The 13,140-nt window shown below is 42.2% G+C and overlaps 1 protein-coding gene across 6 annotated transcripts in view; it reads left to right on the top strand.

Annotated features, from left to right (window-relative positions):
- nhsl1b (NHS-like 1b) overlaps positions 1–13,089 on the top strand; it is a 102,453-nt gene extending 89,364 nt beyond the window's left edge. For 4 of the 6 annotated variants that reach the window (XM_058379282.1, XM_058379284.1, XM_058379283.1 and 1 more), the window contains exons 5-8: positions 1,156–1,287; positions 2,591–5,782; positions 7,188–7,314; positions 8,926–13,089. In XM_058379282.1, coding sequence (XP_058235265.1) covers positions 1,156–1,287; positions 2,591–5,782; positions 7,188–7,314; positions 8,926–9,589 — 4,115 coding nt within the window. In that variant the 3' untranslated portion in view covers positions 9,590–13,089. The remainder of the gene's footprint in view (positions 1–1,155; positions 1,288–2,590; positions 5,783–7,187; positions 7,315–8,925) is intronic. The other 2 variants (XM_058379285.1, XM_058379287.1) reach the window with 1 other exon arrangement.
- The last annotated feature ends 51 nt before the right edge of the window (positions 13,090–13,140 follow it).

Genomic DNA, 13,140 nt, shown 5'->3' with positions numbered 1-13,140 from the left:
CCTGTTTACCACACTGACCTTTTCTGTACAGGTTTAACTGAGCACTCATTCTCTTCCTGATCTCTAAAATAAGGTCAAAGATGAAGCATTAATCCATCCATGTACACATCACATTCATGTACACACACATGCAGAGTTGCTGGATGTCTAAACCACATGAAAATGCTGCAGTGTTCTGTGGCGCAGTCTATCAGCACTGTAATGATGATGAGTTGAACAAATTGCTGCCTATGAAATACTTCAGTGATTAATTCAAAAGGTCACAACTGAGAGAAGAAAAACATTTGAAAAACCCCAGAGGCTACATCTGTGGAAAGTGGTGCATGATGTTACATGAAGTCCACAATAACAATAGCACTATAAGTTACCGTGTTCTAAGACAACAGATGAAAAAGTCTGAACTTCTTGCACAGACACACAACTGTGCTGAATCACAAGATGATGAAGACGTGTATAATTAATTGCATCGTTAATCAAATCAGTGAAATGGGTAGCAAAACCGAGTATGCAGATCCAGTGCACTGCGTCTTTGAACTACTAATCAAGTGGTGACGTCCTGCTAAGAGGCAGAACTTTGAGGCCTGAAATCCTGTAATAGAAATGATTTCTTTTTTTTTTTTTAGAAAAGGCTGGGTCTAACAGAAATGGTGATATTTTTTCGAGGGTCACTTCATGTACAGGTGTAAAGCAAAGCCTGTGACTATTTTATTCAGATCTTTCGCATCTTCAGAAATGTCCACAAATGTGACAGAGGTGTAGGTTCAGGAGCATTCGTTAGACATTTCCTTACACTGGTTTAAGGCTTTATATTAATGTTATTTTAGTTAATATTACGAGCAAATTTTTTGTTACTGTTACTTCTTAAAAATAAAATGAGCCTAATCATTTTAATTATATTTGTCCAAAAGTGGCATTCCATTTTAAACTCTGTTAAGGAACTACAATGCAAGACTCCATTACAAGAGAAGAGGCCTTTCTTACAGTTTAAAATCAGCTCCACTCAACAGTGTTTATTTAGTTTCCTTCCATTTTTTAATTGTCTTGTGCACTGTATGTGTTCATTTATGCATATGGGTATACTCTGCATGAAAAATGCATGCTCATCACTAACTGCCTGTCTGCTCTCCACACCTTCCCTCCTCACCTGGTCTCCAGGGGAGACGTTTGACCGTCAGGCCAGTGTCCGTCGCTCCCTGATAAACACAGACACTCTGGCCCGTCGGCCCAAGAAAGTCAAACGGAGAAAGACTATATCAGGTTTGCCTGACAACATTCAGCAGGAACTAGGTATGGTATGGCTCTGCCAGTTTCCACCGTTGCTGCTCCTGCCTTGCCTGCCATCATCTAGACTTCATGTTGTAGTGTAGTGTATTGCTCAGTGTCAAATGCTTGCTAGTCCTTCATTATCTTTGCCAGTGTGCAATCCTTTTGGTTCTTTACTTTTTGTTCTGTTTCAGAACAATCAAATCTCTGATTTGAGCATCCACCCTCATTCCCCAGTCCAGCTCCATGTAATACTATTTACATGACATCCCCATCACATGCAAGCAGCTTCTAGTGCTTTGCTTTATTGCTTTTATGTTTTCCATTTACACAGTCTGTATTCTTCATTAGTACATTAGTGTTTATTTGCACTGCGCAGTACTGTCTTTACTCCTGGATCCTTGTATTTCCTGTTAGATTGCTAGAACATTCAGCAACTGCTGTCATTTCTTATCTGGTTTTTGTCTGTCTCCTAATTCATGGCCCCTGCTTCCACCAAAATCTGTTTTGTGGATGTGTATTTAAGTGCTAATATGTGGTCATAGTAGTGAAGGTGATGTACCACATTGTGTAATATAGCCGACTGGAGTTTGATCCCCTTTCCAGATTTATCTGGCTGACCACCTCATTTCTATGATGTTGTAACAGATGATAGGAAGGGATGGTTAGCCAGGGCCTTATAAGCGTGAGACATTTGTCAAAAAGAAAGGCTTCAAAGCACTTGATTGGTTAGCATTTTAACCTGCCAAGGTTTGTATGAAAACCATGAAACTGTTTCTGCTTTTATCATCTCTTCTTTCCATGTGCATGCTGGTTTCTTCATTGGGAACATTAAGCTCATTTAATTCTTTCTGTTCATGTACTATGGGTATCAGCTTTAACCATCCTAATCTTTGGGCAGAAGGGTGTGGGTATAGCAATATCCTGATCCTGGTTTTTAATTCATAGTGAATTTGGTTTCATTCCCATTCCAGTGTTTATGTGAGGGATAGAGAGAACATCTATGCTGCTAGTTGATTTGCTCACACATCTTTTAATAGTCATCTTCTTGGTTCTGATCTAGGCAAATATTCACATATTCACTCGTGTGCTTCCAAGACTAGGAACGGTAGTCTGCCTCTAGGCTATCACTTCTAATCAAAGTTTCCAGATATTATTAACATGTCAGAAGTGGGTGCAGATAATCAAATTAATTAGTGCTCTTAATAGACAAGCTTCAGTCTGATTGACAGCAGATGTCAGGAAAGGGCAAAGTAGAGGAAGGGGGAAGGGAGCAGCTGTAGCAATGCTCATGAATGTCTCTCATTACTATTTTGCTCCATTGCAGCTAAAGGACGAGGAGGGGAGCTCCGACCACAGTCCATGTTTATTCCTGGACAGTTTTCAACATTGGAACGTTCTGGCAGTATGAGTTCTACGCTAAGGCGCTCTGAGACTAAGGATATGAGCTGCCAGACTGAGGAGGTAAAAATTGTTCCACCATCTATGAGGAGGATCCGAGCTCAGAGAGGCCAAGGAATTGCTGCTCAGATGGCTGGCATGTCAACATCTGCCACCAATATATCCACAGTTCCAAAAGACTATTCCCTTGGATCTCCTGTGCATGTCATGGCTCCTCGATTTAATGGTGATCCCCAGCGTTTCCACAGCTTGCCACGGGGTGCCCGGGTTTCTTTGAATGCAGAGTTCCTGAACAGCAGTATTTCATCTAGGCCAGAAGATAATGCTGTACCTCGGCAGATAGGAAAACTCCAAGCTGATGAGACTGCAGTTCACATGAGGAACACACCTAGGACTAGCACTTCAGCCCGCCCAAAATCCCAGGAGGTGAGGGGATCACATGGGGACTGGGGGACTGCCTGTGTGGTTTCGCCTCATGCAGCATACTCAACATCATTTATCCCTAATGCAGCATTGTCAAGTTCGGCTGAGATGATTGTCCTTCATTCTACATCTAGTCCAGGCCAGCAACTGCATGCAAGGCCTCTCAGGATATCCTCAAGTGTCAATGGAGAAAGCTCCACCAGTGTGGCCACCAGTGCTGAGACAGGAGAGACAGACATGCAGGAAGCTGTTCAGTCAGATAGCAGCCTAAACAGTCACAGTACAATCGCTGCAGCATCATCAGATGAACAGTGGATTTATGATACCCCTGAGAATGTGTTGCCCAGAAGACCACTCACCTCCAGCTGCTCCACTCCTATTAATCATCTCTACAACAGCCTGGAACGCTCCTCTAAAGGAACAGACTCCAGTTCACTGTACTCCATGGACAATGATGGTTACTACACCTCCATGCATTTAGATTCAGGCCTGAGGCCAAAAGGCCATAGCATTGCAGGCAGGGCAGCACGACATAGTATGTATGAGTGCATAGGCCAGCCAGGAGACCGTAGCAGCATTTACAGTGATCAGTCACTGTCCCGATCTATTTCCCTCCGTAAGACTAAGAAGCCACCACTTCCACCAGCGCGTACAGATTCACTGCAGCGCTTGCCTAAGAAGAAAAATGGTGTTAATGCAAGCAATGGGTCAATTCTTAATGAGTCTCTGATTGCAACACTTCAGCAGTCACTGCAGAATGGGTTGAAAGGGAAAGGGTCTTTGACCTCACCATCTCAAAGCCCTTGCAGTGACTATGAAGACCCCTGGATGTTGCGGCCTAGGAGCCAAAGTAGCTTAAGTGCAGGCAGTAGTGGTGTGTCAGCTGCAGGGGTAGCTAATGTTTATTCCATTTGTCATGTCACACCATCACACAGTGACACCAGCAGCCTGCGTTCTGACTATGCAGATTCTTGGGGCTATTACATGGATTACCCTCGTCTGCATAGTGATCAGGCACAGTCACCAGCACATACTAACTCATTGTCTAATGGAGGGCAGCCAGGTAGCATGACAGATGGACAACATATCCACAATGACATTCGGACAACTCTTCCTCCTGCTCAGGGGAATATGTCAACAAAGCCTCAGGCAAGCACATCTTCACCAGACAGGGTGCATCGGTTAACATCCCCATCAAGTGGATATTCAAGTCAGTCCAATACCCCAACAGCTGGTACTCCTGTTCCCTCTTTCATGAGGTCCATGTCACCCTCTGGCTCGAAGCCCAAGCCACGTGTGCCTGAAAGGAAGTCATCTTTGCTCTCCTCTGTGTCCATATCTTCTTCTTCAACATCTTTATCCTCTAACACTTCAGATTCTGTTAGGAACAGCATCCTCCCTCTACCTCCACCTCTGTCTAATGCATCAGTGTCCCTTTCACCACTCACCCCTGAACCTTTACCTCCACCTCTTCCTTCAAGTCAGACCTTTCCACCTCCACCTGCTCCTCCTTTACCCAGCACCCCACAGCATGATGTATCCTTGAGTCCACTCTCCATAAATTCCTCTCCAGAGTTTCCCCCTCCTCCTCCTCCAGAGCTGTTGAATGACCACAGCATGCTACATAATGGATCCTTTAACCCCACTCTTCATCCACCCCTGCCTCCACCACCACCCCTGTCTTCTTCCAGTATAAATGCACATATTCCCCCACCACCCCCATCCTTGCCCACCTTGACTCCAATTATACCTTCCACAGCAAGCCTAAAGGGAATAAAAGACAGACTCAAATCAGTGCACTCTGACAGAAAGTCAGTTTCTGTTCACTCTGAAGAGTTTTCCAAGTCTGCCATGCCACTAATAACTCCATTTGCCCTTCAAAGTGTGCAGCTTCGATCAGTCAAACAACCAGAGAATAAGGAGGATAGCAATAAATCCCAAGAGGTGGAAACTGAACAGATTTCTACTAAGCCTGGCACAAAAGAGAAATTTGAACAGGTAGCGCAGACCCTTTTGGCCCTGGATTCTTGCTCTACTCCTGAAATAAATGGAACATTAAAAGAGAATATAATTACAAAAGACAAAAACCCGGCACAGATACCACTTTATAAGACAAAATCAGGAGAAGTGCCCTATGAAGCAGCTAATTACCCTTCAGATGACTTCATTAACCATTCCCTAGTTAAAGCTGAGATGGATAGTATGGAGAAGGAGGACAGAACACCACAAAACACCACACCCAAGAAAAAACCTCCAGTGTTCTTCAAGAAGCCCAAATTTCCCCCTGTCTCTGTAGCTGAACCTGAGCTTATTGTAGAGAACAAGCAGACACTTGACATTGCGGAGGATTCTTCTTTTAAAGCGGTTTCAAATACTCAAAAAGAGATGACTATTTGTGCACCCAACCCAGAGGTTCCGAAATCCCTGTCTGTGGAGGAGGTAGAGAAAAATGATTGCAAAAGTTCTACAGAGAGTTCCTCATGTGAAAGTAGCATATGTCCAACTGCTGGTCAGGTTGAGGAACCCTTCCAGACTCCTACCAGTCAAGAATCATCTGCTGCTGTTGATAAAGCAGTGGGCACTTCAGAGGAAGAAGAAGAAGAAGAGGAAGAAAATAGAGATGATGATGATGATGATGACGAAGATGAAGATGAATTAAGTAGCACTGCAGGATCAGTCTGCTCCAAAGATGATGGTGAGTGAAAATTTTCTAATTTTGCTCTTGGTGGTCGTTTGTAAAACTAGGTGACAGAATCATACATTTTTCAGTACTTGGTTCTTTTTTAAATGCTGGAAACACTAGACATTGACATTAACTTTTGAGAAAGCGCAGGGAAAATGGGAATAACTTTGAGAAGTAGGACTGATGAACATGGGACAAGTGTTTGTGTTCAAGGTTAATTGTGTCATATGGTAAGTAATCAGTTTTAAGGGTTTGTTGTGTGAATCAACAGTCTAAGGTATCACTGGTTAAAATGAATAATACCTTGCACTGAATTTCACCTTTCTGGGAGCTGTCAAGGGCAGTGCAGTTGTAAGCATTATGTTTGTCTAATTCTGGTGAGCTGAGGCAAAGGATTATGCCCACCGCCTCTCTGACGAATCAGGGCTTGTGGAACACTGCTGCAGCAGTCATTTGAATGAATTCTTTATGTTCCTCCTGTCTGTACAGTCACTTATCATACTTCTAGCATTCTCATGTACTTTTCCACTATCTCTTTTCCATCCTGATCGCTCTCTTTTCCTTTATCCCTGCTTTTCGAGTCTAACCTGTTTGTTTAGCCTGTTTCATGTGGACTTTTTTCTCTACCATATTCTTACATCCTCATTTATCCTCACATCTGTTACACCCTCCCTTCCATCTCTCTCCCTCTATCCTGCCCTACACATCTCTTTCTCATCAGAGTGTAGATAGGATGGGGCAGTCTTCGCAAGGGCTGGCCGTTTAGAGTGGAGGGGAGGGGTATAGAGGGAGGGAGGGGGAGGAAAGAGTGTATAACGTAGCCTACATCTTCTCGGGAGTGCAGATGAGAGACGAAAGCGGAGAGAGAGAGGGGACAGGATCAGACAACTCAACTCTGATGCAGAGCTGGATTCGTCTGTGACAATGTAAGAGTAGAGAGTTATTGACGCCTTTTAAAGTGAACGTTTGCCCTTGAGTATGATAAGGTGTCTGTATTAGAATGCTTGGCTTACTCGGGTTCGAAAGATCTGTCATTCTTTAGCTTGTCCTTTTCTGACATTGAATATGGTTTGCAGCTGTCATGTGAGAGTTTGTTCTATCTGGATATGTATGTTGTCTTAGACCAGTTTCTACTTTCACTTGTGCCATACATACATTGTTTCCATGCATCAGTTACCTCCCTCCAGAATGTGTGGTACATGTTTGTCGGACACACAATCTACCCAATTTGTGTAGATGCAACATGTTTTTCAGTCGGACAGGGTCTGTGCCATCTCTGGAATTCGTGCAATGTGTGCAGTGTATATGGCTGTGGGTGGTTGTTTTCCTTCTCCATAAGCAACAGTATGTGTCAGCACTTCAGAGCTACAAGCTTTCAGAGCTGTCAATATTCATTTGGGATTCATACATCTTTCAGGTGAAGTGTTCGAGTCCAATGCATCAAACTCCCCACAGACCCCCGGCATCAACAGTGACGTCTCTCAAGACATGGTGACTCCCACACGGCCCCGCACCACAGAGGACCTCTTTGCAGCCATTCACAGGTACACATCCTCCATGTTGTTTTAGTATCCTTCTCTGGCACCCATCAGCTCTCTCCTCAACTCAGGAGAGTGCACATCCTTCAAGAACTTAAAAACAACCTGTCTCCCTGATTCTTTAACACATCCATCAAACCTGGAATGTGGTGAAAGGCTCCTCTGGTTTCTTGGTCAGATTATAAGGTGCTCAGATACAGGACTAACTGCATTAAGTAATGAATGTGTTCATTGCATGGTTTCTGGTGTTCTGCTTAGTATGCATGCAAATGTAGCCACACAAACACACATGCATATACAGAAATAAGTGACAGTAACAGTGTAGTGTCTTAGTAACTCCTGCTGCATACATTTTTACATTTTATCCTGTCTTAAAAATGTTGTATCTTTGTTGTATAGTTGCTATATCATATCATATCATATCATATCATATCATATCATATCATATCATATCATATCATATCATATCATATCATATCATATATATTCTGCTAGTAATTCTATTGCTGCCAAGACAACCCCCTGAAAGAAATTATAAAAAATGTGTTTCAAGGCAGTATTATTGGAGTAAGAATCTAATCAACTCATACTATCCACGTTCATACCTGATCCCAATGTCTTTTTCTTGTAGTTTTGGCCTGCTCTCATAGTTCAGTGTCCTACACCACATTTCATAACTTGTATATCTCCTGTGTTACAATCCATGTCTCTTATTATCTTCTTCCATTTGTTCCTGGCTCACTTCATCTCTCCTGTCCACTCTGCTGCTCAGCTTAGACCGTGAAAGGCTGAGCATGAATGTCCCCCAGCCCCTGAGGTGCGGCCTGGCAAGTAATTGGCCATTGGTGTTTCCCCTCTTGTGGTGATGCCACAGTGGGATTACCCTTATAATCCCTTAGCAATGGAATATATTTCTGCTTTATTCCCCTGCTAAACCCTCACTCCAGTAATCTAAAGCAGTGATGCAGATTTTCTTTCAGGATCTGTTGGCTAGTGGGCATAGAGCTCAGGCACCCCCCTCAGTGAAGAGAGCACATTCTCTTCTTGTTTACAGTGATCTGTGGCACTTTTCCCAGAGTGCCTTGTTGTTTAATTCCGCTATCCCAGGGCTTGCCTTACTACATACACACCCCACCCCAGAACTGCAATGTGTGCAGTTCTTATCTTTGTGTTGGCTTCTAAAAGACTGCATTTAAATAAAAGGCATTAATATCCAATACCAAGTTATTCCTGCTTTTTCATTTTCTCTGTGCTGCAAAGGCATTAACAATGTGAAGCTCTAGTGGTTTTAATAAGAAAACTGGAAGCAGAATTGATGGAGGGTAAAGGCTCATCAAAGAAAAATTAATCACAAAACAAATCCTATTTAGATTTGTTGAGCTTGAAGGGAGCCTGAAGTAGGATTAGCATTGTTTGCAGTTCAGTTTGTAGTAAACTGTCCCTCATTACATAACTAATAAAAGTGTAACCTAATACGTTCACACTGCACCCATCACTGGCTTTTTAGGCACAGCTTGCACTTATACTTAAAGGTTCTGTATGAGCTGCATAACCAAGGTTTCATTTTACCCTCATCCATCTGACCATTACTAACTGTCCAGTGTTTGTACTTTGCAGGTCCAAGCGCAAGGTCCTGGGTCGTAAGGAGTCAGAGGACGAGCGCCTGCGAGGTCCCTCATCTCCTCCAGTCACACCAACAGGACCGAGTCCTTCCTTGAACTCAAATGTGTCTCGTCAGACAGGCTCTATCCAGCGCAGCCTGCGCAAATCAGCCACCAGCAGTGACACCTTTAAGGCACTGCTGCTGAAGAAGGGCAGCCGGTCAGAAGGCAGCTTCCGCATGTCCGCTGCCGAGATGCTACGCACAACTGACCCACGATTCCAGAGGACACGATCACTCGACTCCTCTCTGGATCCCACTTCACCAGCAGCAGGCCTGGACAGCCCCTGCTCTTCCCCCAGTCGCTGCAAGAGGGTGCCAGAGGACTGGCCCCGGAATGAGTCTATACTGCCACGTTACTCTCTGTGTTCCCCCTTGTCCCCTTCCTCAATGCTGGGGCCAAAGTACAGCCGATCCCGCACACCACCCTCTGCTGCCAGCAGCAAGTACAATTCCCGGAGTCGAATCCTTAGCAGCCCAATGACCGTCATCTGTGAGAGGGAGGGAGAATTAACTGAGAGTGGAGAAGCACTGGATGAATCGTGTCCGGTTTCCCCATTAGTTTCCTCCACACCCATCCCTCAAGACTCAAATGGCACTTTATGTGAGGGAGAGAGTTGATGAAAATGACTTTTTTTTTTCCCACCAAAGGGAACAAATGAACCTCGTCACAGTAACAGAGACTGGCTAATGGCAGAGGACCAGTGCATGGGCCAACAGGGGAGCTGGTAATCTGTCTGCCCCCCCCAGTCAAGGCTCTGGGCCACGTTGCACAAATCTGGTTGTATAGTAGGAGATATGCAGAGCCACAAGGTGCCTCCTTCAGACTGATTGTTGTGTGAAGTAGATCCCATTTGTCACAGCTCTTCAATACATCATATCTGTACTATTTGTGTTCCTGCTTTTCACAAGAGAAAGTGCTTTCCTTTACAGTAGTACACTTATTTACATAAAACTTATTTTTCATTTTGTTTGGATTGCTTCTCAACCTCCACTGTTCACATCATGAACTGTATATTGGGAGCGTGAAATAAGGACTGATTTTTGAATGGGATGTGGGAATCAGAAATGAAGGAATTTAAAGAAAATCATCAGTTTGACCAGTGGATAGATTGGCTTTGCTTTGCGGAATGCTCCGAGTGTTCTCAAGGTCCAGTCCATCTGCAGTAATACACCTGAAATGACTGCTTTAGTTTTGTGGAAATGGTGAATTTCAGATAGACAGACACACTTTCATGAACTTTGGAAGCCATGTAATAGGTTTTCCACTGTTACTGCTATTTCTTGAGACGCACTGGTTGTGGGAAAGTGACAGGTTCAGCACAAACAGTGTATTATAAAGAAGGACTGCTGAAGCTGCACAGTTGAAATGCAGGCTGAGAGGCTCCAGAAAAATACTTGTGTTGGATTTTTAGTGTGTAGGTTTGCACTGTGTTTGTGTTTTTGTCTGTTGGTCATTTAAAATGTTCTGCCTGTGTTGGTTGTGATGACTTTCTACATACAAAGAGAGCACCTACTTGAACCAAGTAACATCTGTTTTGTTTGTAATAGTTTTTTTTTTGTTAACCAAAGAGTTTAAAGCCTGCTGTAGGGATTCTGGGTAGCTCAGGCGTTTACTGGACTGGGAGCAATAAAAAGTCTTCTGTAAAGCTTTGCTAAAGATTAGCGTTTACATTTCTTATGTACTAACTCCTCTTACATTAAATCTCACTTGTGCAGTTTTATACTGTTTTTTTTGTATATAAACAAAAAATATTAAGAAATAACCTCTGGATTTATTTTCAAAGAATTTGTACACCCTTGCTAGAGGAAGTGGCTTTCTTTTTGTAGAGTATTTATTTTAGATTAGACAGAATGTGATGTGATTGATGTGAGGGATTTTACAGATTTGCAGCTAATTATTTAGTAAGCATTACATCACTGATCTCTCTCAGACTCACAGGTCTGATTTTGAGGCCTTTATTAAGTCTCGTTCTTGTCCTTTTCATCCAAGAAACCAAAATCACAGTGACAAGGGGAAGAAGGCTGCTAACCCTCTTGTGTATGTCTCTCTAATAAAAAAAAAAAAAAATGGTGACGTTTAAAAATGGCCGATCTCTGTGTTTGATTCACTGCCACCTGTCAGCCAGTCGGAAAAATCACACTCATTATGTGCGTATCCATGGTACCCAGGGCCATTAGTCATTTCTAAAGGTTTCTGTGGGGTCAACGCTGATTGCTCCGTCATGTCCATCTCTGGTCTCACATCACTAAGTCCAGAAGATACCAAGCCCTTTCGATGGTTAAGTCTTTATAACTTCTCCCCCCCCCCCCATGTGAATAAATAATGTAAGTCAGCTTCATTAGCCGTCTACTTATGTTTAAATCAGTCAGAGAATTTAAAAAAAACTAAATCAATAGTTGATTTTAAGATCTTGTTATAATTGTATAAACATTAATCTACTTGGCTCTGAATGAATTAATGTAATTCATGATATAGTTAGGATTGGGCATAGGGTGTAGGGTTATATGCCAAATAAATAAAAATATGCTTAAATAAAAATATCATTCATGCCTATAAATATTGGATACTGATGTGGATCTTGGCTAGGCTAGGAAATATATATATATTTCGATTTTATATGGGGAAAAAAATGAGTAAAAATTCCACTAAACATCTTCACCGTCATGGATTTGTGGTTTATTTAATCTAATCAGTTGTTGCTCTGCTGTATTGTGTGCAGCAGTATAAAATCACATACTAATTCTATTACTGTTTACAATTTGAACACAAAAGCATTTTTTAAAAGAAACCCTTTTGGATACACACACACTCCCTATACTCATGGTTTTGTGATGCTGTGCCACAGAAGTAATGGATCCTGGTGGTATTTTGGCTCAGCATCAGCACAGAGTATAATTGAGTTTTCACACAGTGCTGAGTGCATGAACATGATATTCAGGCAACATTTGCCTCTAAAATAAACCTGATGACAGTGCAGAGTCTACATGTGGATCAGTGAAGACTTGCTCCCTGTAGCTGTGCTCATGTCCTTAACACCTTTTAATCTAAAATCATCCATGCTGAGAGAGATTATACATCTAAAAGAGCAATATTTATTAGACAATGAGTAAATGTTACAACATTCAGTACCAAAAATCTTCCATTAATTGTAGCAGAAAGTGTATCATTTTACACTGAGTTAATCAATAAATGTAAAGCATTTTGTTTATGAAATTATGATTAAATAATTAAAGTGTCTTTCACAGGTTAGAATCATAGTACTTAAAGGCTTTAAGTTGGGAATAACAGGAATCTGTTGTGGAATGTTCACATTAAACTGGTGATGTGATTAGTGATAAGTAATGCCTGGCCACACTAGTAGTTAATCAGGCTGGTGATCATGAACTTTTTCTTGGTCATAAATAGTTACCCTCCCAGACTGTCCTGTGGTTTTGGTTGTGTAAAAATCTAATATTAACCCCTCCAGTGATCTCGCAGGACATTACTGGCCAGCCTGATCTACATTTATGCCCTTATCCAGACTGATGTAGAAAAATGTTCTGAATACTCCATCAATGAATACATCACTCTAAAATCATAACTATTAGAAATGTTAAAAATCTCAAGTAGTGTGTTTGAACACAGACTGTGTCGTGAGAAAAACACAGTCTTAATATAATGGCTGAATGGCTTATAAGTAACGACAGCTGAACTGAACTGACCCCCACTTCCCCATTTTGGTCACCTGCCAATTCCCAGCCAGCTCTCCTCAAAGAGATCCTCAGCTTCTCTCTCACAACAGCTACCAAGATGGCACCTGCCTCCTCAGTGACGTGAGGCTAGCCAAACAGATCTTATGCTCCATTATAGGTCAGTGAAACACCATCACAAAAAGGTACAAAAAAGAAAGGAAAAAAGACCTGCTGTACTGTATAAATCCTCTAGTGTGGTCTGGGCAGTAGTGCAATAAAAATCACAAATATAACACACCTGGCTAAAAAATAAGTGTAAAGATTCATTAAAAAAGGAAACTGTAGACAGTTACACATAGTAATTATGCAAAGGATTTACTGGTATTTGGCTTGATAGACAAATAGAAAAGTGAACACGAGGACCAGAAGACTTAAAATCACATCACCACTGTCTCATCAGTATCTTTTTCAATAATAAAATTCAATTTTTGACCTTT

This window comes from Hemibagrus wyckioides, linkage group LG25 (genome assembly GCF_019097595.1).
Source record: "Hemibagrus wyckioides isolate EC202008001 linkage group LG25, SWU_Hwy_1.0, whole genome shotgun sequence".
Taxonomy (NCBI): Eukaryota; Metazoa; Chordata; class Actinopteri; order Siluriformes; family Bagridae; genus Hemibagrus; species Hemibagrus wyckioides.
The sequence above is the reverse complement of the archived record's forward strand: the minus strand, read 5'-3'. Positions and strand labels throughout refer to the sequence as shown.